Source organism: Salmo salar, chromosome 09 (assembly GCF_965601325.2).
Source record: "Salmo salar chromosome 09, fSalSal1, whole genome shotgun sequence".
NCBI lineage: Eukaryota > Metazoa > Chordata > Actinopteri > Salmoniformes > Salmonidae > Salmo > Salmo salar.
In genome coordinates, this window is record NC_138299.1 from 93307190 (window position 1) to 93333921 (window position 26732).

General features: G+C 46.0%; 1 protein-coding gene across 2 annotated transcripts in view; it reads left to right on the plus strand.

Moving 5' to 3' along the window:
* The window catches only part of LOC106612150 (disintegrin and metalloproteinase domain-containing protein 19-like), a 70053-nt gene that overhangs the window by 4841 nt on the left and 38480 nt on the right, over positions 1–26732 (plus strand). The window contains exon 3 of one of the 2 annotated variants that reach the window (XM_045724169.2): positions 5199–5272. In XM_045724169.2, the coding sequence (XP_045580125.2) occupies positions 5199–5272 (74 nt within the window). The remainder of the gene's footprint in view (positions 1–5198; positions 5273–26732) is intronic. The other variant, XM_045724170.2, reaches the window with a different exon arrangement.

Here is a 26732-nt window from a genome sequence, read left to right on the forward strand (position 1 = left end):
GGAGTCCACCAGTGGTAAATTCAATTGATTGGACATGATTTGGAAAGGCATCAACCGTTCTATATAAGGTCCCACAGTTGACAGTGCATGTCACTGCAAAAACCAAACCGTGAGGTCTAAGGAATTGTCTGTAGAGCTCTGAGACAGGATTGTGTAGAGGCACCGATCTGGGGAAGGGTTTCAACAAATTTCTGCAACATTGAAGGTCCCCAAGAACACAATGGCTTCCATCATTCTTAAATGGAAGAAGTTTGGAACCACCAAGACTCTTCCTAGAGCTGGCTACCTGGCCAAACTGAGCAATCAGGGCAGAAGGGCCTTGGTCAGGGAGGTGACCAAGAACCCGATGGTCTATCTGACAGAGCTCCAGAGTTCTTCTGATGAGATGGGATAACCTTCCAGAAGGACAACCATCTTGCAGCACTTCACCAATCAGGCCTTTATGTTAGAGGGGCCAGACGGAAGCCACTCCTCAGTAAAAGGCACATGACAGCCCACTTGGAGTTTGCCAAAATGCACCTAAAGGACTCTCACACCATGAGAAACAAGATTCTCTGGTCGGATGAAACCAAGATTGAACTCTTTGGCCTGAATTCCAAGCCTCACGTCTGGAGGAAAACTGGCGCCATCTCTACAGTGAAGCATGGTGGTGGCAGCATCATGGTGTGGGTTGTTTTTCAGCAGCAGGGACTGGGAGACTAGTCAGGATTGAGGAAAAGAGCAAAGTACAGAGAGATCCTTGATGAAAACCTGCTCCAGAGCACTCAGGATCTCAGACTGGGGCGAACGACACTAAGCACACAACCAAGACAAAGCAGGAGTGGCTTCGGGACAAGTCTCTGAATGTCCTTGAGTGGCCCAGCCAAAGCCCGGACTTGAACCCGATCGAACATCTCTGGAGAGAACTGAAAATAGCTGTGCAGCGACGCTCCCCATCTAACCTGACAGAGCTTGAGAGGATCTGCAGAGAAGAATGGGAGAAACTCCCCAAATACAGTTGTGCCAAACTTGTAGCATCATACCCAAGAAGACTCGAGGCTGTAATCGTTGCCAAAGGCGCTTCAACAAAGTACTGAGTAAAGGGTCTGAATGCTTATGTAAATGTAATATTTCCGTTTTTTATTTTTAATACATTTGCCAAAAATGTTTAAAACCTGTTTTTGCTTTGTCATTGTGGGGTATTGTGTGTAGATTTATGAGGTGGAACATTTTATTTAATCCATTTTAGAATAAGGCTGTAACGTAAAATGTGGAGAAAAAAAGTCTGAATTCTTTCCGAATGCACTGTATAATGCTAGAGTCGTAGAGAGGGGACCAAAGCACAGCGTGTTGATTGCTCATTATGAATATTTATTTAAACTCAGAACACTAAAGAAAAAAATAACAAAGAGAAAATGAAAGGGCACAGTTCTGTCAGGTACAGAAAACTAAACAGAAGACAACTACCCACAAACACAGGTGGAAAAAAACCCTACTTAAGTATGATCTCCAATTAGAGACAACGAGGACCAGCTGCCTCTAATTGGAGATCATCCCCCCAAAAACCAACATAGAAATAGAAAAACTAGAACCTAAACATAGATATACAAAACATAGAAAAACACAAAACACCCCCTGTCACGCCCTGACCTACTCTACCATAGAAAATAACATCTTACTATGGTCAGGACGTGACATAGAGAGATATAATGCTGGAGAGATATAATGTTAGAGGGATATAATTCTGGTGAGATATCATGTTAGAGAGACATAATGTTAGATATGTTAGAAAGATATAATGTTAGAGAGATATAATGTTAGATATAATGCTGGAGATATATAATGTTAGAGAGATATAATGTTAGATATGATGCTAGAGATATAAAATGTTAGAGAGATATAATGTTAGATATAATGTTAGATAGATATAATGTTAGAGAGATATAATGCTAGAGAAACAATGCTAGAGAGATATAATATTAGAGAGATATAATGTTAGAGAAATATAATGCTAGAGAGATAATGCTAGAGAGATATAATGTTAGATATACTGTTGAAGAGATATAATGTTAGAGAGAGATATGTTAGAGAGATATAATGCTAGAGAGATATAATGTTAGAGAGATATATAATGTTAGATATAATGTTAGATATAATGTTAGAGAGATATAATGTTAGAGAGAGATATAATGCTAGAGAGATAATGCTAGAGAGATATAATGTTAGATATAATGTTAGCGAGATATAATGCTAGAGAGATATAATGTTAGACATAATGCTAGAGAGATATAATGTTAGATATAATGTTAGATATAATGCTAGAGAGATATAATGTTAGATATAATGCTAGAGAGATATAATGTTAGAGAGATATAATGTTAGATATAATGTTAGATATAATGTTTGAGAGATATAATGCTAGAGAGATATAATGTTAGATATAATGGTGAAGAGATATAATGTTAGAGAGATATAATGTTAGAGAGATATAATGTTAAATATAATGTTAGAGAGATATGTTAGATATAATGTCAGAGAGATATAATGTTATAGAGATATAATGTTATAGAGATATAATGTTAGATATAATGTTAGAGAGATGTAATGTTAGATATAATGTTAGAGATATAATGTTAGATATAATGTTAGAGAGACATAATGTTAGATATAATGTTAGAGAGATATAATGTTAGAGAGATATTATTTTAGAGAGAGAGATAATGTTAGAGAGAGATATAATGCTAGAGAGATATAATGTTTGAGAGATATAATGTTAGAGAGATATAATGTTATAGAGATATCAATTTAGATATAATGTTAGAGAGATATAATGCTAGAGAGATATAATGTTAGAGAGATATAATGTTAGATATAATGCTAGAGAGATATAATGTTAGAGAGATATAATGTTAGATATATATAATGTTAGATATATATAATGTTAGATATAATGCTAGAGAGATATAATGTTAGATATAATGCTAGTGAGATATAATGCTAGATAGATATAATGTTAGAGAGATATAATGTTAGATAGGTATAATGTTAGATATAATGCTAGAGAGATATAATGCTAGATAGATATAATGTTAGATATAATGCTAGAGAGATATAATGCTAGATAGATATAATGTTAGAGATATAATGCTGGAGAGATATAATGCTAGAGAGATATAATGCTAGATAGATATAATGTTAGATATAATGCTAGAGAGATATAATGCTAGATAGATATAATGTTAGAGATATAATGCTAGAGAGATATAATGCTAGATAGATATAATGTTAGAGAGATATAATGCTAGAGAGATATAATGCTAGAGAGATATAATTTTAGATGTAATGCTAGAGAGACATAATGCTAGATAGATATAATGTTAGAGAGATATAATGTTAGATATAATGCTAGAGAGATATAATGTTAGAGAGATATAATGTTAGATATATATAATGTTAGATATAATGCTAGAGAGATATAATGTTAGATATAATGCTAGTGAGATATAATGCTAGATAGATATAATGTTAGAGAGATATAATATTAGATAGGTATAATGTTAGATATAATGCTAGAGAGATATAATGCTAGATAGATATAATGTTAGAGATATAATGCTAGATAGATATAATGTTAGAGAGATATAATGCTAGAGAGATATAATGCTAGAGAGATATAATGTTAGATATAATGCTAGAGAGACATAATGCTAGATAGATATAATGTTAGAGAGATTTAATGTTAGAGAGATTTAATGTTAGATATAATGCTAGAGAGATATACTTTTAGAGAGATATAATGTTAGATATAATGCTAGAGAGAAATAATGTCAGAGAGATATAATGCTAGAGAGATATAATGTTAGAGATATATAATGTTAGATATATATAATGTTAGAGAGATATAATGCTAGATATAATGTTAGAGAGATATAATGTCAGAGAGTTATAATGCTAGATATCATGTTAGAGAGATATAATGTTAAAGATATATCATTTCAGAGAGAGATATAATGTTAGAGAGAGATATAATGCTAGAGAGATATAATGTTAGAGAGATATAATGCTAGATATAATGTTAGAGAGATATAATGTTAGAGAGATATAAGGTTATAGAGATATCATTTTAGATATAATGTTAAAGATATATAATGTTAGAGAGTTATAATGCTAGATATAATGTTAGAGAGATATAATGTTAGAGAGATATCATTTTAGAGAGAGAGATAATGTTAGAGAGAGATATAATGTTAGAGAGAGATGTAATGCTAGAGAGATATAATGTTTGAGAGATATAATGTTAGAGAGATATAATGTTATAGAGATATCAATTTAGATATAATGTTAGAGAGATATAATGCTAGAGAGATATAATGTTAGAGAGATATAATGTTAGATATAATGCTAGAGAGATATAATGTTAGAGAGATATAATGTTAGATATATATAATGTTAGATATAATGCTAGAGAGATATAATGTTAGATATAATGCTAGTAAGATATAATGCTAGATAGATATAATGTTAGAGAGATATAATGTTAGATAGGTATAATGTTAGATATAATGCTAGAGAGATATAATGCTAGATAGATATAATGTTAGATATAATGCTAGAGAGATATAATGCTAGATAGATATAATGTTAGAGATGTAATGCTAGAGAGATATAATGCTAGATAGATATAATGTTAGAGAGATATAATGCTAGAGAGATATAATGCTAGGGAGATATAATGTTAGATATAATGCTAGAGAGACATAATGCTAGATAGATATAATGTTAGAGAGATATAATGTTAGAGAGATTTAATGTTAGAGAGATTTAATGTTAGATATAACGCTAGAGAGATATAATTTTAGAGAGATATAATGTTAGATATAATGCTAGAGAGAAATAATGTTAGAGAGATATAATGCTAGAGAGATATAATGTTAGAGAGATATAATGTTAGAGAGATATAATGTTAGATATATATAATGTTAGAGTGATATAATGTCAGATATATATAATGTTAGATATAATGTTAGAGAGATATAATGTTAGAGAGATATAATGTTAGAGAGATATAATGTTAGATATAATGTTAGAGAGATGTAACGCTAGAGAGATATAATGTTAGAGAGATATAATGTTAGATATAATGTTAGAGAGATATAATGTTAGATATATATATATGATGCTAGAGAGATATTATTCTATTTCTCTGCTTTTCCACCCAGCAGCACCCGTCTGAGGCAGAGGTCCTCATCACAGCTGAGGGAGAGGAGATGACACTCCGTCTGCACAGGAATAAGTAAGAACCTTACTGTACCATACCATACCTTACTGTATTATTCCATAACATACTGCACAATACCATAAAATACTGTACTATACCATACCTTACTGTATTATTCCATAACATACTGTACTATACCATACCGTACTGTATTATTCCATAACATACTGTACTATTCCATAACATACTGTACTATACCATAAAATACTGTACTATACCATAACATGCTGTACTATACCATAACATACTGTACTATACCATAACATACTGTACTATACCATAAAATACTGTACTATACCATAACATACTGTATTATTCCATAACATACTGTACTATACCATAAAATACTGTACTATACCATAACATACTGTACTATACCATAACATACTGTACTATACCATAAAATACTGTACTATACCATAACATACTGTATTATACCATGACATACTGTACTATACCATAAAATACTGTACTGTACCATAACATACTGTACTATACCATAACATACTGTACTATACCATAACATACTGTACTATACCATAACATACTGTACTATACCATAACATACTGTACTATACCATAACATACTGTATTATACCATGACATACTGTACTATACCATAAAATACTGTACTATACCATAACATACTGTACTATACCATAACATACTGTACTATACCATAACATACTGTACTATTCCATAACATACTGTTCTATACCATAAAATACTGTACTATACCATAAAATACTGTACTATAGCATAACATACTGTACTATACCATAACATACTGTACTATACCATAACATGCTGTACTATACCATAACATGCTGTACTATACCATAACATACTGTACTATACCATAACATACTGTACTATACCACACACACACACGCACGCACACACACAGAGAGAGTCTCAGATCTCATCCTTCAGGCTATCCCATATGTTTGAGTTTAGTTAGACAGATGTCAAAGTGAACATATGTTTTACATAGGGATGGAGGGAGGGAGACGGGGTTGGAGTAGAGAAAGATAGAGGGACGTCACCCGAGGGGAAACAGGAAGTGACTATCTCCTCCATCTGTTGAAAGTAGTGATGGACAGATGAATACTGGTGATTAGAGGAAAAGAAAATGACTTAGAAGAAGGATGTTTTTCTGTCAACATTGATGCTGTAATGTCTAACGACACATTGACCCCGCGTCACAGTCTCTCAGATCATCTGGCTAACAACACAATGACTCTGAGTCCCTATGGCCACAATACAGGGCGAGGGGTTACATTAACTTCCAGGGAGCAGCAGACTTCCACCTTTAGGATAGGAATGTCACACATGGAATGGTATGGAATGTATTTCTATTAACAAACATAATGGAAAGACAACCCGTTTTGACAGTGGACAATATCAGTTAAAAATGAGGGGTGGGGAGTAGGATAAAGTTATGGTGGTGACCGGTGACACACACACACACACACACACACACACACACACACACACACACACACACACACACACACACACACACACACACACAGAGAGAGAGAGAAAGAGGGTGACTCCGCTGTGTCTGGCTGACCCTCCCCTCAGGGAGAAATCCCCAGCAGGTGGTCACATTACTGCTGGGGGAGTGATTAACATCAGGGTGTGTGTGTTTGTGTGTCTATGTCATTAGCATACATTCTTTGAAATGAGATAAGAGAGGTACTATTTTACTGAGGTTGTGCTTTAGTAATCTGACTGCTCAGCATCCTCAGAGGAACCTTTAGTAATCTGACTGCTCAACATCCTCAGAGGAACCTTTAGTAATCTGACTGCTCGACATCCTTGTACCCCTGCCTCAGCACCTACCCCAGTCCTCTACCCCTCTACCCCAGCCCTCTACAGCAGTCCTCTACCCAAAGATCTCTTTACCCCAGTCCTTTATACACCCGTCCTCTACCCCAGTCCTCTTTACCCCAGTCCTCTAAAAAAGATCTCTTTACCCCAGTCCTTTACTCCAGTCCTCTACCCCTCTACCCCAGTCCTCTACAGCAGTCTTCTACCCAAAGATCTCTTTACCCCAGTCCTTTTTAACCCAGTCTTCTACCCCAGTCCTTTAACCCAGTCCTCTTTACCCCAGTCCTTTACCCCAGTACGGTTTACCCCAGTCCTCTTTAACCCAGTCCTCCTTACCCCAGTCCTCTTTACCCCAGTCCTCCTTACCACAGTCCTCTTTACCCCAGTCCTCTTTAACCCAGTCCTCTTTACCCAAGTCCTCTTTAACCCAGTCCTTTACACCAGTCCTCTACCCTAGTCCTTTTTATTCCAGTTATCTACCCGAGTCATTTACCCCAGTCCACTACCCAGTCCTGTACACCAGTCCCCTTTTCCTCAGCTCTCTCTTTCCTTGTCCTTGAACTTTCCTCTCCTACAGTCCTCTACACCAGCCCTCTACCCCAGTCCTGTACACCAGTCCTCCTTGCCTCAGCTCTCTTTCCTTGTCCCTGAACTCTCCTCTCCTACAGTCCTCTACACCAGTCCTCTAACCTAGACCTCACCGGCCTTATCCCCTGCCTCAGTCCTAGACCTCACCAGCCTTATCCCCTGCCTCAGTCCTAGACCTCACCAGCCTTTTCCCCTGCCCCAGTCCTAGACCTCACCAGCCTTATCCCCTGCCTCAGTCCTAGACCTCACCAGCCTTATCCCCTGCCCCAGTCCTAGACCTCACCAGCCTTATCCCCTGCCTCAGTCCTAGACCTCACCAGTCTTATCCCCTGCCTCAGTCCTAGACCTCACCGGCCTTATCCCCTGCCTCAGTGCTAGACCTCACCAGCCTTATCCCTTGCCTCAGTCCTAGACCTCACCTGCCTTATCCCCTGCCTCAGTCCTAGACCTCACCAGCCTTATCCCCTGCCTCAGTCCTAGACCTCACCAGCCTTATCCCCTGCCTCAGTCCTAGACCTCACCAGCCTTATCCCCTGCCTCAGTCCTAGACCTCACCAGCCTTAACCCCTACCTCAGTCCTAGACCTCACCAGCCTTATCCCCTGCCTCAGTCCTAGACCTCACCAGCCTCCAGTCAATGGATGTTTATCATCAGGTTGAGGGAATAAAGGAGATTAAGTTTTATCTCCTTCTTTCTACCTTGATCATTCTTTCCTTTCATCTCCTTTCCTGTTGTCCGGCTGTCCTTCTCTCTCTCTCTTCCCCTCCTGCTCTCATTCTCTCTCTCTTCCCCTCTCTATCACCTTATGTCTCCCCCCTCTCTCCTTCTCTCGCTCCTTCTCTCGCTCCTTCCCTCTCTCCTCTATTTCAGTCTGTCTCATTTGCTCTTGTCTTTGAATCACTTAATCATAAACCTGCTGTGAATTTGCGTGTGTGAGTGTGAGCGTGTGTGTGTGTGTGTGTGTGTGTGTGTGTGTGTGTGTGTGTGTGTGTGTGTGTGTGTGTGTGTGTGTGTGTGTGTGTGTGGTGTGTGTGTGTGTGTGTGTGTGTGTGAGTGTCGCAGGGCTTTTAGTCTAATGAAAGGCTGTGGTGGGGCCAGAGACGGTGATTTGGTTAAGAGTCAGGCGGGGCTGTGCTGCTGACTCAGAGAGAGACAGAGAGAGAAGCAGAGAGAGAAAAATGGAAAGATGGAGACGGAGAAAGAGAGACATGGAAGGAAAAGGGTAGAGGTCAGGAAAGACAGGGGGAGTTAAGGAACGAGAGGGGGAGTTAAGGAACAACGGGGAGTTAAGGAACGATAGGGGGAGTTAAGGAACGACGGGGAGTTAAGGAACGATAGGGGGAGTTAAGGAACGACGGGGAGTTAAGGAATGAGAGGAGACATTTGGTCGGACGCGGGGGGAAGTTATGTGGTGTTCAAATCTGTTTATTGTCCTGTTTCCCCCTGCACCTCGTCTCCCTCCCTACTCCATTCTTAAAGTACATTAACCCTCTGCCTTGACTATAGAACTCCTCTGTCCACCCCTCTCCTCTCCTCTGTCCACCCCTCTCCTCTGTCCACCCCTCTCCTTTCCTCTGTCCACCCCCCTCCTATGTCCACCCCTCTCCTCTGTCCATCCCCCTCCTATGTCCACCCCTCTCCTCTGTCCACCCCTCTCCTCTCCTCTGTCCACCCCTCTCCTCTGTCCACCCCCCCTCCTATGTCCACCCCTCTCCTCTGTCCAGCCCTCTCCTTTCCTCTGTCCACCCATTTTCTCTGTCCACCCCTCTCATATGTCCACCCCTCTCCTCTGTCCAGCACTCTCTTTTCATCTGTCCACCCATTTCCTCTGTCCACCCCTCTCCTCTGTCCACCCCTCTCCTCTGTCCAGCCCTTTCCTTTCGTCTGTCCACCCATTTCCTCTGTCCAGCCCTCTCCTCTGTCCAGCCCTCTCCTCTGTCCAGCCCTCTCCTTTCCTCTGTCCACCCATTTTCTCTGTTCACACCTGTCCTCTGTCCACCACTCTTCTCTGTCCACTCCTTTCCACTCCTATCCTCTCCACCCCACTCCTCCATCCTCCCCTCTCATCTCCTCTCCTCCCTCTCCTCCCCTCTCATCTCCACTCCTCCCTCTCCTCCCCTCTCCACCCCTCTCCTCGCCTCTCCTCTCATCCTTTTCCCAGTAGAGTAGTTTAAGCTTCAGGTCAACACAAGTCCCCCACTGTAGAGTCAGGATGTAGAGAATGATGACCACACACAGAGACAGACACCAGACAGACAGACACCAGACTAACAGACACCAGACCAGACAGACACCAGACCAGATAGACACCAGACAGACACCAGATAGACACCACACCAAACAGACACCAGACCAGACAGACACCAGACCAGATAGACACCAGACAGACACCAGATAGACACCACACCAAACAGACACCAGACCAGATAGACACCAGACAGACACCAGATAGACACCACACCAAACAGACACCAGACCAGACAGACACCAGACCAGATAGACACCAGACAGACACCAGATAGACACCACACCAAACAGACACCAGACCAGACAGACACCAGATAGACACCATACCAGACACACACCATACAGACACCAGACCAGATAGACACAACACCAGACAGACAGACACTAGACAGAGATAGGTCTTCTCTCTGTGACTGGTACGTTTGATATATACCAGAGACATCTCTTCTCTCTGTGACTTTGGTACATTTACATTTACGTCATTTAGCAGACGCTCTTATCCAGAGCGACTTACAAATTGGTGCATTCACCTTAAGATACCCAGTGGAACAACCACTTTACAATAGTACATCTATATCTTTTTTTTGGGGGGGGGGGGCGGGGGTTAGAAGGATTACTATATCCTATCCCAGGTATTCCTTAAAGAGGTGGGGTTTCAGGTGTCTACGGAAGGTGGTGATTGACTCCGCTGTCCTGGCGTCGTGAGGGAGCTTGTTCCACCATTGGGGTGCCAGAGCAGCGAACAGTTTTGACTGGGCTGAGTGGGAACTGTGCTTCCGCAGAGGTAGGGGGGCCAGCAGGCCAGAGGTGGATGAACGCAGTGCCCTTGTTTGGGTGTAGGGCCTGATCAGAGCCTGAAGGTACGGAGGTGCCGTTCCCCTCACAGCTTGGTAGGCAAGCACCATGGTCTTGTAGCAGATGCGAGCTTCAACTGGAAGCCAGTGGAGTGTGCGGAGAAGCGGGGTGACGTGAGAGAACTTCGGAAGGTTGAACACCAGAAGGTCTGTGGCAATCTGGATGAGTTGTAGGGGTGTAGTGGCACAGGCAGGGAGCCCCGCCAACAAGGAGTTGCAGTAATCCAGACGGGAGATGACAAGTGCCTGGATTAGGACCTGTGCTGCTTCCTGTGTAAGGCAGGGTCGTACTCTGTGAATGTTGTATAGCATGAACCTACAGGATCGGGTCACCGCCTTGATGTTAGCAAAGAACGACAGGGTGTTGTCCAGGGTCATGCCGAGGCTCTTAGCACTCTGGGAGGAGGACACAATGGAGTTGTCCACCGTGATGGCGAGATCATGGAAAGGGCAGTCCTTCCCCGGGAGGAAGAGCAGCTCCGTCTTGCCGAGGTTCAGCTTGAGGTGGTGATCCGTCATCCACACTGATATGTCTGCCAGACATGCAGAGATGCGATTCGCCACCTGGTTATCAGAAGGGGGAAAGGAGAAGATTAATTGTGTGTCGTCTGCGTAGCAATGATAGGAGAGACCATGTGAGGATATGACAGAGCCAAGTGACTTGGTGTATAGCGAGAATAGGAGAGGGCCTAGAACTGAGCCCTGGGGGACACCAGTGGTGAGAGCACGTGGTGCGGAGACGGATTCTCGCCACGCCACCTGGTAGGAGCGACCTGTCAGGTAGGACGCAATCCAAGAGTGAGCCGCGCCGGAGATACCCAACTCGGAGAGGGTGGAGAGGAGGATCTGATAGTTCACAGTATCAAAGGCAGCAGATAGGTCTAGAAGGATGAGAGCAGAGGAGAGAGAGTTAGCTTTAGCAGTGCGGAGAGCCTCCGTGACACAGAGAAGAGCAGTCTCAGTTGAATGACCAGCCTTGAAACCTGACTGATTTAGATCGAGAAGGTCATTCTGAGAGAGATAGCAGGAGAGCTGGCCAAGGACGGCACGTTCAAGAGTTTTGGAGAGAAAAGAAAGAAGGGATACTGGTCTGTAGTTGTTGACATCAGAGGGATCGAGTGTAGGTTTTTTGAGAAGGGGTGCAACTCTCGCTCTCTTGAAAACGGAAGGGACGTAGCCAGCGGTCAAGGATGAGTTGATGAGCGAGGTGAGGTAAGGGAGAAGGTCTCCGGAAATGGTCTGGAGAAGAGAGGAGGGGATAGGGTCAAGCGGGCAGGTTGTTGGGCGGCCGGCCGTCACAAGACGCAAGATTTCATCTGGAGAGAGAGGGGAGAAAGAAGTCAAAGCATAGGGTAGGGCAGTGTGAGCAGGACCAGCGGTGTCGTTTGACTTAACAAACGAGGATCGGATGTCGTCGACCTTCTTTTCAAAATGGTTGACGAAGTCATCCGCAGAGAGGGAGGAGGAGGGGGAGGGGGAGGAGGATTCAGGAGGGAGGAAAAGGTGGCAAAGAGCTTCCTAGGGTTAGAGGCAGATGCTTGGAAGTTAGAGTGGTAGAAAGTGGCTTTAGCAGCAGAAACAGAGGAGGAAAATGTAGAGAGGAGGGAGTGAAAAGATGCCAGGTCCGCAGGGAGGCTAGTTTTCCTCAATTTCCGCTCGGCTGCCCGGAGCCCTGTTCTGTGAGCTCGCAATGAGTCGTCAAGACACGGAGCAGGAGGGGAGGACCGAGCCGGTCGGGAGGATAGGGGACATAGAGAGTCAAAGGACGCAGAAAGGGAGGAGAGGAGGGTTGAGGAGGCAGAATCAGGGGATAGGTTGAAGAATTGAGCAGAGGGAAGAGATGATAGGATGGAAGAGGAGAGAGTAGCAGGAGAGAGAGAGCGACGGTTGCGATGGCGCAATACCATCTGAGTAGGGGCAGAGTGAGTAGTGTTGGAGGAGAGCGAGAGGGAAAAGGATACAAGGTAGTGGTCGGAGACTTGGAGGGGAGTTGCAGTGAGATTAGTAGAAGAACAGCATCTAGTGAAGATGAGGTCAAGCGTATTGCCTGCCTTGTGAGTAGGGGGGGACGGTGAGAGGGTGAGGTCAAAAGAGGAGAGGAGTGGAAAGAAGGAGGCAGAGAGAAATGAGTCAAAGGTAGACGTAGGGAGGTTAAAGTCACCCAGAACTGTGAGGGGTGAGCCATCCTCAGGAAAGGAACTTATCAAGGCGTCAAGCTCATTGATGAACTCTCCAAGGGAACCTGGAGGGCGATAAATGGTAAGGATGTTAAGCTTGAATGGGCTAGTGATTGTGACAGCATGAAATTCAAAGGAGGCGATAGACAGATGGGTCAGGGGAGAAAGAGAGAATGTCCACTTGGGAGAGATGAGGATTCCAGTGCCACCACCCCGCTGGCCAGATGCTCTCGGGGTGTGCGAGAACACGTGGTCAGACGAGGAGAGAGCAGTAGGAGTAGCAGTGTTTTCTGTGGTAATCCATGTTTCCGTCAGCGCCAAGAAGTCGAGGGACTGGAGGGTAGCATAGGCTGATATGAACTCTGCCTTGTTGGCCGCAGACCGGCAGTTCCAGAGGCTGCCGGAGACCTGGAACTCCACGTGGGTCGTGCGCGCTGGGACCACCAGGTTAGAGTGGCAGCGGCCACGCGATGTGAAGCGTTTGTATGGCCTGTGCAGAGAGGAGAGAACCGGGATAGACCGACACATAGTTGATAGGCTACAGGAGAGGCTACGCTAATGCAAAGGAGATTGGCATGAAAAATTAACTAAACAACTGGGGAAGCGAGAGAGCAGAGCCTCCCTCACTAACAATTCACTGAAACACTAAAACACTAAAATATAACTTTTCTAGCTATCACTAGAAATTAAAATTGATGTAAACTACAGTGGTTCAATGTTTCCAGGAATGTTTCCAGGAATAGGCTCAAAATTAGTTTATTCCCGCTAGCTAACTTGGTACAGTATTCTTCCGTGAAAACCCACCTAGTGCACCGTGTCCTATGACGCTGTAGCTAACTAGCTAACTAGCATGCTAGCATCCTATAACGCACGGTTAGCACCAATACGTTTGATATATAACAGAAACATATTTTCTCTCTGTGACTGGTACGTTTGATACATAACAGAGACATCTTTTCTCTCTGTGACTGGTACGTTTGATATATATTAGAAACATCTCTTCTCTCTGTGACTTTGGTACGTTTGCTTGTCTTTCTTTCAGTTGATGTTTAGTCTTTCACTGCTACAGATCTATGTGCTTGTGTGACTTTAGCTTGACCCCCGGCTGACACAGTCAGACACACACACACACACACACACACACACACACACACACACACACACACACACACACACACACACACCACACACACCACACACACACACACACACACACACACACACACACACACACACACACACACACACACACACACAGAGAGAGACCCTGATGATGTCATCTGATACAGGACAGAATGTGACCCACTGACCCTCCCCTTCTCCCCCTCTCTCTCTATCCACATCTATCCATCTTTCCTTCTCCCCCTCTCTCTCTATCCACATCTATCCATCTTTCCTTCTCCCCCTCTCTCTCTATCCACATCTATCCATCTTTCCTAATCCCCCTCCCTCTATCCACATCTATCCATCTTTCCTAATCCTCCCTCTTTCTCTATCTCAGTCTCTCTCTCTTTCTTGCCCCTCCTCTCTCGCTCTTCCTCCTTCTCTTTCTCTCCCCCTCCCCTCTCTATCTCTCTCTGTCTTTCGGTTGTGACTGAACCAAGTCTTTTGTCTTACCCCGGCTCTCAGACTAGCTGGTTCTCAATCACAGCATCTGTCTGGAGCCTGTACTCCACAACCCAGAACCCAGAACCCATTGTGCATACACTCAACAACAACAAAAAAGGAACTCAGTCTGGCTTTCAACTTACTCTTGAAAGTTGTAATAGTAAAATGCACAAGCTGCAATTTCGAAATTGGGTAGTGCATCGTCAGTTCCTCTTGTCATGTTAGTCATTGCATACCTCAGAGAGCTATTTATGACTTGTCAGAAATACATTTTAAACCTACTAAATGTTCTGCAAAAAAGAGAGAGAACTGTTTCCTGTTCCATCTTAATTCCATGTTGTGTCTGTGTGTGTAACTGTAGTGTCACCAGTAGTGTAACTGGAGTCAGACCCAACACTGTTTCAGGCTGTAACCTCCCCTGGGACCATCACTGTGTCAGGCTGTAACCTCCCTTAGGACCATCACTGTGTCAGGCTGTAATCTCCCCTAGGACCATCACTGTGTCAGGCTGTAACCTCCCCTAGAACCATCACTGTGTCAGGCTGTAACCTCCTCTAGGACCATCACTGTGTCAGGCTGTAACCTCCCTTAGGACCATCACTGTGTCAGGCTGTAACCTCCCTTAGGACCATCACTGTGTCAGGCTGTAACCTCCTCTAGGACCATCACTGTGTCAGGCTGTAACCTCCTCTAGGACCATCACTGTGTCAGGCTGTAACCTCCCCTAGGACCATCACTGTGTCAGGCTGTAACCTCCCCTAGAACCATCACTGTGTCAGGCTGTAACCTCCTCTAGGACCATCACTGTGTCAGGCTGTAACCTCCCCTAGGACCATCACTGTGTCAGGCTGTAACCTCCCCTAGAACCATCACTGTGTCAGGCTGTAACCTCCTCTAGGACCATCACTGTGTCAGGCTATAACCTCCCCTAGGACCATCACTGTGTCAGGCTGTAACCTCCCCTAGGACCATCACTGTGTCAGGCAGTAACCTCCCCTTGGACCATCACTCCATCACTGTGTCAGGTTGTAACCTCCCGTAGGACCATCACTGTGTCAGGCTGTAACCTCCTCTAGGACCATCACTGTGTCAGGCTGTAACCTCCTCTAGGACCATCACTGTGTCAGGCAGTAACCTCCCCTAGGACCATCACTGTGTCAGGCTGTAACCTACCCTAGGACCATCACTGTGTCAGGCTGTAACCTCCTCTAGGACCATCACTGTGTCAGGCTGTAACCTCCCCTAGGACCATCACTGTGTCAGGCAGTAACCTCCCCTTGGACCATCACTCCATCACTGTGTCAGGTTGTAACCTCCCATAGGACCATCACTGTGTCAGGCTGTAACCTCCTCTAGGACCATCACTGTGTCAGGCTGTAACCTCCTCTAGGACCATCACTGTGTCAGGCTGTAACCTCCTCTAGGGCCATCACAGTGTCAGGCTGTAACCTCCTCTACGACCATCACTGTGTCAGGCTGTAACCTCCCCTAGGGCCATCACTGTGTCAGGCTGTAACCTCCTCTAGGACCATCACTGTGTCAGGCTGTAACCTCCCCTAGAACCATCACTGTGTCAGGCTGTAACCTCCTCTAGGACCATCACTGTGTCAGGCTGTAACCTCCTCTAGGACCATCACTGTGTCAGGCTGTAACCTCCTCTAGGACCATCACTATGTCAGGCTGTAACCTCCCCTAGGACCATCACTGTGTCAGGCTGTAACCTCCCCTAGAACCATCACTGTGTCAGGCTGTAACCTCCTCTAGGACCATCACTGTGTCAGGCTGTAACCTCCCCTAGGACCATCACTGTGTCAGGCTGTAACCTCCACTAGAACCATCACTGTGTCAGGCTGTACCCTCCTCTAGGACCATCACTGTGTCAGGCTATAACCTCCCCTAGGACCATCACTGTGTCAGGCTGTAACCTCCCCTAGGACCATCACTGTGTCAGGCAGTAACCTCCCCTTGGACCATCACTCCATCACTGTGTCAGGTTGTAACCTCCCGTAGGACCATCACTGTGTCAGGCTGTAACCTCCTCTAGGACCATCACTGTGTCAGGCTGTAACCTCCTCTAGGACCATCACTGTGTCAGGCTGTAACCTCCTCTAGGACCATCACTGTGTCAAGCTGTAACCTCCACTATGACCATCACTGTGTCAGGCTGTAACCTCCCCTAGGACCATCACTGTGTCAGGCTGTAACCTCCTCTAGGACCATCACTGTGTCAGGCTGTAACCTCCTCTAGGACCATCACTGTGTCAGGCTGTAACCTCCTCTCGGGCAATCACTGTGTCAGGCTGTAACCTCCTCTAGGACCATCACTGTGTCAGGCTGTAACCTCCCCTAGAACCATCACTGTGTCAGGCTGTAACCTCCTCTAGGACCATCACTGTGTCAGGCTGTAACCTCCCTTAGGACCATCACTGTGTCAGGCTGTAACCTCCTCTAGGACCATCACTGTGTCAGGCTGTAACCTCCCCTAGAACCATCACTGTGTCAGGCTGTAACCTCCTCTAGGACCATCACTGTGTCAGGCTGTAACCTCCTCTAGGACCATCACTGTGTCAGGCTATAACCTCCTCTAGGACCATCACTATGTCAGGCTGTAACCTCCCCTAGGACCATCACTGTGTCAGGCTGTAACCTCCCCTAGAACCATCACTGTGTCAGGCTGTAACCTCCTCTAGGACCATCACTGTGTCAGGCTGTAACCTCCCCTAGGACCATCACTGTGTCAGGCTGTAACCTCCCCTAGAACCATCACTGTGTCAGGCTGTAACCTCCTCTAGGACCATCACTGTGTCAGGCTATAACCTCCCCTAGGACCATCACTGTGTCAGGCTGTAACCTCCCCTAGGACCATCACTGTGTCAGGCAGTAACCTCCCCTTGGACCATCACTCCATCACTGTGTCAGGTTGTAACCTCCCGTAGGACCATCACTGTGTCAGGCTGTAACCTCCTCTAGGACCATCACTGTGTCAGGCTGTAACCTCCTCTAGGACCATCACTGTGTCAGGCAGTAACCTCCCCTAGGACCATCACTGTGTCAGGCTGTAACCTACCCTAGGACCATCACTGTGTCAGGCTGTAACCTCCTCTAGGACCATCACTGTGTCAGGCTGTAACCTCCCCTAGGACCATCACTGTGTCAGGCAGTAACCTCCCCTTGGACCATCACTCCATCACTGTGTCAGGTTGTAACCTCCCGTAGGACCATCACTGTGTCAGGCTGTAACCTCCTCTAGGACCATCACTGTGTCAGGCTGTAACCTCCTCTAGGACCATCACTGTGTCAGGCTGTAACCTCCTCTAGGGCCATCACAGTGTCAGGCTGTAACCTCCTCTACAACCATCACTGTGTCAGGCTGTAACCTCCCCTAGGGCCATCACTGTGTCAGGCTGTAACCTCCCCTAGGACCATCACTGTGTCAGGCTGTTACCTCCTCTAGGACCATCACTGTGTCAGGCTGTAACCTCCCCTAGAACCATCACTGTGTCAGGCTGTAACCTCCTCTAGGACCATCACTGTGTCAGGCTGTAACCTCCTCTAGGACCATCACTGTGTCAGGCTGTAACCTCCTCTAGGACCATCACTATATCAGGCTGTAACCTCCCCTAGGACCATCACTGTGTCAGGCTGTAACCTCCTCTAGGACCATCACTGTGTCAGGCAGTAACCTCCCCTAGGACCATCACTGTGTCAGGCTGTAACCTACCCTAGGACCATCACTGTGTCAGGCTGTAACCTCCTCTAGGACCATCACTGTGTCAGGCTGTAACCTCCCCTAGGACCATCACTGTGTCAGGCAGTAACCTCCCCTTGGACCATCACTCCATCACTGTGTCAGGTTGTAACCTCCCGTAGGACCATCACTGTGTCAGGCTGTAACCTCCTCTAGGACCATCACTGTGTCAGGCTGTAACCTCCCTTAGGACCATCACTGTGTCAGGCTGTAACCTCCTCTAGGACCATCACTGTGTCAGGCTGTAACCTCCCCTAGAACCATCACTGTGTCAGGCTGTAACCTCCTCTAGGACCATCACTGTGTCAGGCTGTAACCTCCTCTAGGACCATCACTGTGTCAGGCTATAACCTCCTCTAGGACCATCACTATGTCAGGCTGTAACCTCCCCTAGGACCATCACTGTGTCAGGCTGTAACCTCCCCTAGAACCATCACTGTGTCAGGCTGTAACCTCCTCTAGGACCATCACTGTGTCAGGCTGTAACCTCCCCTAGGACCATCACTGTGTCAGGCTGTAACCTCCCCTAGAACCATCACTGTGTCAGGCTGTAACCTCCTCTAGGACCATCACTGTGTCAGGCTATAACCTCCCCTAGGACCATCACTGTGTCAGGCTGTAACCTCCCCTAGGACCATCACTGTGTCAGGCAGTAACCTCCCCTTGGACCATCACTCCATCACTGTGTCAGGTTGTAACCTCCCGTAGGACCATCACTGTGTCAGGCTGTAACCTCCTCTAGGACCATCACTGTGTCAGGCTGTAACCTCCTCTAGGACCATCACTGTGTCAGGCTGTAACCTCCTCTAGGGCCATCACAGTGTCAGGCTGTAACCTCCTCTACAACCATCACTGTGTCAGGCTGTAACCTCCCCTAGGGCCATCACTGTGTCAGGCTGTAACCTCCCCTAGGACCATCACTGTGTCAGGCTGTTACCTCCTCTAGGACCATCACTGTGTCAGGCTGTAACCTCCCCTAGAACCATCACTGTGTCAGGCTGTAACCTCCTCTAGGACCATCACTGTGTCAGGCTGTAACCTCCTCTAGGACCATCACTGTGTCAGGCTGTAACCTCCTCTAGGACCATCACTATGTCAGGCTGTAACCTCCCCTAGGACCATCACTGTGTCAGGCTGTAACCTCCTCTAGGACCATCACTGTGTCAGGCAGTAACCTCCCCTAGGACCATCACTGTGTCAGGCTGTAACCTACCCTAGGACCATCACTGTGTCAGGCTGTAACCTCCTCTAGGACCATCACTGTGTCAGGCTGTAACCTCCCCTAGGACCATCACTGTGTCAGGCAGTAATCTCCCCTTGGACCATCACTCCATCACTGTGTCAGGTTGTAACCTCCACTACGACCATCACTGTGTCAGGCTGTAACCTCCCCTAGGACCATCACTGTGTCAGGCTGTAACCTCCTCTAGGACCATCACTGTGTCAGGCTGTAACCTCCTCTAGGACCATCACTGTGTCAGGCTGTAACCTCCTCTAGGACCATCACTGTGTCAGGCTATAACCTCCCCTAGGACCATCACTGTGTCAGGCTGTAACCTCCCCTAGGACCATCACTGTGTCAGGCAGTAACCTCCCCTTGGACCATCACTCCATCACTGTGTCAGGTTGTAACCTCCCGTAGGACCATCACTGTGTCAGGCTGTAACCTCCTCTAGGACCATCACTGTGTCAGGCTGTAACCTCCTCTAGGACCATCACTGTGTCAGGCAGTAACCTCCCCTAGGACCATCACTGTGTCAGGCTGTAACCTACCCTAGGACCATCACTGTGTCAGGCTGTAACCTCCTCTAGGACCATCACTGTGTCAGGCTGTAACCTCCCCTAGGACCATCACTGTGTCAGGCAGTAACCTCCCCTTGGACCATCACTCCATCACTGTGTCAGGTTGTAACCTCCCGTAGGACCATCACTGTGTCAGGCTGTAACCTCCTCTAGGACCATCACTGTGTCAGGCTGTAACCTCCTCTAGGACCATCACTGTGTCAGGCTGTAACCTCCTCTAGGGCCATCACAGTGTCAGGCTGTAACCTCCTCTAGGACCATCACTGTGTCAGGCTGTAACCTCCTCTAGGGCCATCACAGTGTCAGGCTGTAACCTCCTCTACAACCATCACTGTGTCAGGCTGTAACCTCCCCTAGGGCCATCACTGTGTCAGGCTGTAACCTCCCCTAGGACCATCACTGTGTCAGGCTGTACACCCTGGCCTCCTCAGGACCATCACTGTGTCAGGCTGTAACCTCCTCTAGGACCATCACTGTGTCAGGCTGTAACCTCCTCTAGGACCATCACTGTGTCAGGCTGTAACCTCCTCTAGGACCATCACTGTGTCAGGCTGTAACCTCCCTAGGACCATCACTGTGTCAGGCTGTAACCTCCCTGCCCACTGTCGGCGACCTCCCTGGCCATCACTGTGTCAGGTTGTAACCTCCCGTAGGACCATCACTGTGTCAGGCTGTAACCTCCTCTAGGACCATCACTGTGTCAGGCTGTAACCTCCTCTAGGACCATCACTGTGTCAGGCAGTAACCTCCCCTAGGACCATCACTGTGTCAGGCTGTAACCTACCCTAGGACCATCACTGTGTCAGGCTGTAACCTCCTCTAGGACCATCACTGTGTCAGGCTGTAACCTCCCCTAGGACCATCACTGTGTCAGGCAGTAACCTCCCCTTGGACCATCACTCCATCACTGTGTCAGGTTGTAACCTCCCGTAGGACCATCACTGTGTCAGGCTGTAACCTCCTCTAGGACCATCACTGTGTCAGGCTGTATCCTCCTCTAGGACCATCACTGTGTCAGGCTGTAACCTCCTCTAGGGCCATCACAGTGTCAGGCTGTAACCTCCTCTACGACCATCACTGTGTCAGGCTGTAACCTCCCCTAGGGCCATCACTGTGTCAGGCTGTAACCTCCCCTAGGACCATCACTGTGTCAGGCTGTAACCTCCTCTAGGACCATCACTGTGTCAGGCTGTAACCTCCTCTAGGACCATCACTGTGTCAGGCTGTAACCTCCTCTACGACCATCACTGTGTCAGGCTGTAACCTCCCCTAGGACCATCACTGTGTCAGGCTGTAACCTCCTCTAGGACCATCACTGTGTCAGGCTGTAACCTCCTCTAGGACCATCACTGTGTCAGGCTGTAACCTCCTCTCGGGCCATCACTGTGTCAGGCTGTAACCTCTTCTAGGACCATCACTGTGTCAGGCTGTAACCTCCTCTAGGACCATCACTGTGTCAGGCTGTAACCTCCTCTAGGACCATCACTGTGTCAGGCAGTAACCTCCCATAAGGACTGTCAACTCAGTACTGCTCAGCACGATGATAGCTAACTGGGATTAGTATCACACAGAGAAAGAGAGAGAGAGAAGAGAGAGAGGAGAGATAGAGAGAGAAGTTAGAGGCAAACGAGAAAGAGAGAATGAGAGAAAAAGAGAGAGAGGAGAGAGAGACGGCTCTCAAAGCAGAGGTGAGAGGAGGAGAAGGAGGAGGAAGAGGAGGAGGAGGCGCAGGAGGAGGGAAAAGATTACAAGAGAGAAACGGGGGAGATAGCGAGAAAGGTTGCAGACTCTAAATAAATGTCATAGCAGCACACTCTACCTTTGCCCAGTGCGGGGGATGTCATCCGGATACAGTGAACCCTAACGAGTATTAATGTTGTGCTGCTGGGGGCTGTGTGTGGCCTGTGCTGGAGGGAGGGAGGGAGGGAGTGGTTGTCTGTTGGGGATGGGACAGGTCTTGTCTCCCCCCTCTCTCTAGGATGATTGGATCAATGAGCTTCTCTGTCCCAGAATTCCAAAGGAGAGAGACAACAAATGCTCACTCATCCTCCTCCCCACTCCTTCTGTTTTCTCTTTTAGTACACTCCCCCTCTAAGAAATTGAATGGTGAATGGGATATCATTTACATTTTAATTTACATGATTCCATATGTGTTATTTCATAGTTTTGATGTCTTCACTATTATTCTTCAATGTAGAAAAAAGGAAAAATAAGGAAAAACCCTAGAATGAGTAGGTGTGTCCAAACGTTTGACTGTATATATATTTAAATATATTTTCCTTCTTTATTATTTACCCCTAACCCTACCACCCCTCCCCTAATTGGAGTAAACTAATGGACAACAATACTTAGGCTTCCACTTCCAGTTCATACATACTACATACATTTCACGGACAGTATATTTTACATTAGTTATCTTTTGTTTGTTTTTAGTCCCAGCCTTCAGCTCCCCTCAACCCCTCCCATCTATCTCTGAAGACCATCCTGTCCCAGCCTTCAGCTCTCCTCAACCCCTCCCATCTCTCTCTGAAGACCATCCAGTCCCAGCCTTCTGCTACCTTCAACCCCTCCCATCTATCTCTGAAGACCATCCAGTCCCAGCCTTCTGCTACCTTCAACCCCTCCCATCTATCTCTGAAGCCCATCCAGTCCCAGCCTTCTGCTACCTTCAACCCCTCCCATCTATCTCTGAAGACCATCCAGTCCCAATCCGAATTAAGGGAAAATTGCCATTTCTGTGAAGGCGCACTGGAGACTTGGTGTGTATAGCCGGCCTTAATGGTACCGGAACATTAACACACTTCTCAGGACGAGTACGGGGAGCTGACACAGGTGGCATTGGACGACTAACACGCTCCTCAGGACGAATGCCGTGCATACTACACCAAACCAACAGCTCTCTCTCTCTTCACTCTCCTCAAATTGATCCAACAATTCCTCAAACGTCTCTAAATCTCCCCTCCGTTCACTCTCCTCCCAAAAAATATTTTGAGGTTGCTTCTTGGGCTTGTGTCGTGGCCGTGAACCTTGTCGTCGTTGCTGTCCTTCCTTCACCGCTTGTGTCTCCCGCCATGGAAGGCGATCCTGTCCTGCCTGGATTTCCTCCCAAGTCCAGGATCCCTTTCCATCCAATATCTCCTCCCAAGTCCAGTATGTCCCCCACTCCTGGTCTCGCTGCTTGGTCCTTTGGTGGTGGGAGATTCTGTCACGGTTGTCGTACGAAGGAGACCAAGGCGCAGCGTGTGTATCGTTCCACATTTTATTATAACTGTGAAACTATGCAAGACATACAAATAAACTACTAAACAAAATAACAAACTGTGACGAAGAGGTGACACACACACTACCTCAAAATAATCTCCCACAAAACCTAGTCGGAAAAACAACAACTTAAATATGATTCCCAATTAGAGACAACGATGACCAGCTGCCTCTAATTGGGAATCATACAAAAAACCCAACATAGAAAAAAGAAACTAGAACCAACATAGAAATAAATAAACTAGACAAAACGCCCTGTCACGCCCTGACCTACTCTACCATAGAAAATAAAAGCTTTCTATGGTCAGGATGTGATAATTATATAAATAGGCCCATTTAATTTTGTCTGGCTTGCCGTTCTAAATAAAGTGGAATATACAGAGAGAGCAGGGGTTCAAACGGTAGAACCCAGTTCCTACATTTGAATATAAAAATGTATTTTATCAAACAAAACTATGCTACATTTTGTCTCTGGAACCCTCAGGATGACAAATCAGAGCAAGATTACTGAATGTAAGTACATTATTTACCTTCAGAGGTGAATGTATCAAACCAGTTGCCGTGATAAAAGTGTTTTGTTGTTGTGCACTCTCCTCAAACAATAGCATGGTATTTTTTCACTGTAATAGCTACTGTAAATTGGACACTGCAGTTAGACTAACAAGAATTTAAGCTTTCTGCCCATATAAGACATGTCATTGTCCTGGAAAGTTGGCTGTTGTTTACAACGTCATTCTAGTCACATTAGTGCAAGTTAGCAACAACCGTCCCGGTTTAGGGACACCGATCCCATAGAGGATAAGTAAATAAGTAAACTGGGATATGACTAAATAATTAATCAGGGTGATATTTCCACAAATAGACAAGTGTTGTCCTTTCCATGGTAGCAAAATCTTATCTAATTTGGCTAACTTTCTATTGAAATTCATTGAATCGTTTGTGATATGAATACTGAGTCTGTCCACTTCCCCGTCGGACAATTTTATTGGTTAACTACACGGTAATGAAAAGTTGCATTTTTCAGTGATCCAATACGTAATATGGGGCACTTATCATAATTAAGTTTTAATCTAGAGAGGTTAGAAAAAGTATCTAGATCCTCTATGAGGCTGTGCAGGGAACCAAAAATAATTTAAAAGAAAACATGAATCGTCAGTGTACAATGACACCTTTGTTTATAAGACCTGAATTTGTAGCCCCTTGATGTTATTTTTGGATACAATTTTAATAGTTAACATTTCAATGGCCATAATAAAATAGATATGGCGATAGTGGAAAGCCTTGTTTTACTCCTATTGACAATTTAATATTTCCCGAAAAGTAGCCATTATTGACTATTTTACACCTGGGGTTACTATACGTAGCTTTAACCCATTGTATAAGAGATTCTCTTTTCCAGTTGTACTTTATCAAAGGCCTTTTTAAAGTCAGCTATGAATACCAGGCCTGGTATCCCAGATATTTCATAGTGTTCTATTGTTTCCAGTACTTGTCTTATATTATCTCCAATCTATCATCCATGTAAAAAAAAAAACCTGTCTGATTTGAATGAATAATATCCGACAATACATTTTTAATTCTATGCGCTATGCATTTTTCTAGGATTTTGGCATTACAACACTGAAGAGTAAGCGGTCACCAGTTTTTTAGGTGGACTGGATCTTAATATTTACCACCTGGGTCCTGTTTCAGTAATAGTGAAATCAGACCTTCTTGCTGAGTATTTCATAGTCTACCATTTTTAAGAGTGGTTAAAACATGTTAATAATGGACCTTTGAGTACATTGAAAAATATTTGATATACCTCAACTGGTATGCCATCCAGCCCTGGAGTTTTCCCAGACTTGAAGGCTTTAATTGAATCTAGAAGTTCCTCCTCTGTAATTAGGTCTTCACATGAGTCTTTCTGTACGGCTGTTAATTTTACATTATTAATAGAAAACAAATCCTTTCAATTAACTTCAGTTAGTGGAAATGGAGGAGACTGAAATGAAAGTACATTGCTTCCTCTGTAAGGTGTATTTAACTGGCGGCAGAGAAGTCAGCTGCAGGAGAGAAATAACTGTGTTTCCAACGGCGCAGTTTATCACAAAAAAAAAAACACCGGAAAACATAAATATAAAAATCAATGGGTAACATAACCCGACGCACACCAGTACAGACGTACACAAACACTTACAATAAACAATCTCCGACAAGGACATGAGGGGAAACAGAGGGTTAAATACACAACATGTAATTGATGGGATTGGAACCAGGCGTGAAGGAAGACAAGACAAAACCAATGGAAAATGATAAATGGACCAGTGATGGCTAGAAGGTCGGTAACATCGACCGCCGAACACCGCCCGAACAAGGAGAGGGACGGACTTCGGCGGAAGTCGTGACAGTACCCCACCCCTGACGCGTGGCTCCAGCTGCGCGTCAGCACCGACCTCGGGGACGACCCTGAGGGCGAGGCGCAGGGCGATCTGGATGGAGACGGTGGAAATCTCACAGCATAGAAGGATCCAACACGTCCTCCACTGGAACCAAGCATCTCTCCTCTGGACCATACCCCTCCCAGTCCACGAGGTACTGAAGGCCCCTCGCCCGACGTCTCGAATCCAGTATGGAATGAACGGAGTACACCGGGGCCCCCTCGATGTCCAGAGGGGGCGGAGGAACCTCCCGCACCTCAGACTCCTGGAGCGGGCCAGCCACCACCGGCCTGAGGAGAGACACATGGAACAAGGGGTTAATGTGGTAATCGGGGGAAAGCTGTAACCTGTATCATACCTCGTTTACTCTCCTCAGGACTTTAAATGGCCCCACAAACCGCGGACCCAGCTTCCAACAGGGCAGGCGGAGGGGCAGGTTTCGGGTCAAGAGCCAGACCCATTCCCCCGGTGCGAACACCGGGGCCTCACTGCGGTGACAGTCTGCGCCAACTTTCTGGCGCAGTACGGCGCGCTGAAGATGGACATGGACGGCGTCCCATGTCTCCTCCGCGCGCCGGAACCAGTCGTCCACCGCAGGAGCCTTGGTCTGACTCTGATGCCAAGGAGCCAGAACCGGCTGATACCCCAATACGCACTGGAAGGGAGAAAGGTTAGAGGAGGAGTGGCGGCGCGAGTTCTGGGCCATCTCTACCCAGGGCACGAACGCTGCCCACTCCCCCGGCCGGTCCTGGCAATAAGACCTCAGAAACATACCCACATCCTGGTTAACTCTCTCCATCTGCCCGTTACTCTCAGGGTGAAAACCTGAGGTAAGGCTGACCGAGACCCCCAGACGTTCCATGAACGCCCTCCAGACCCTCGACGTGAACTGGGGACCCCGATCAGACACTATATCCTCAGGCACCCCGTAAC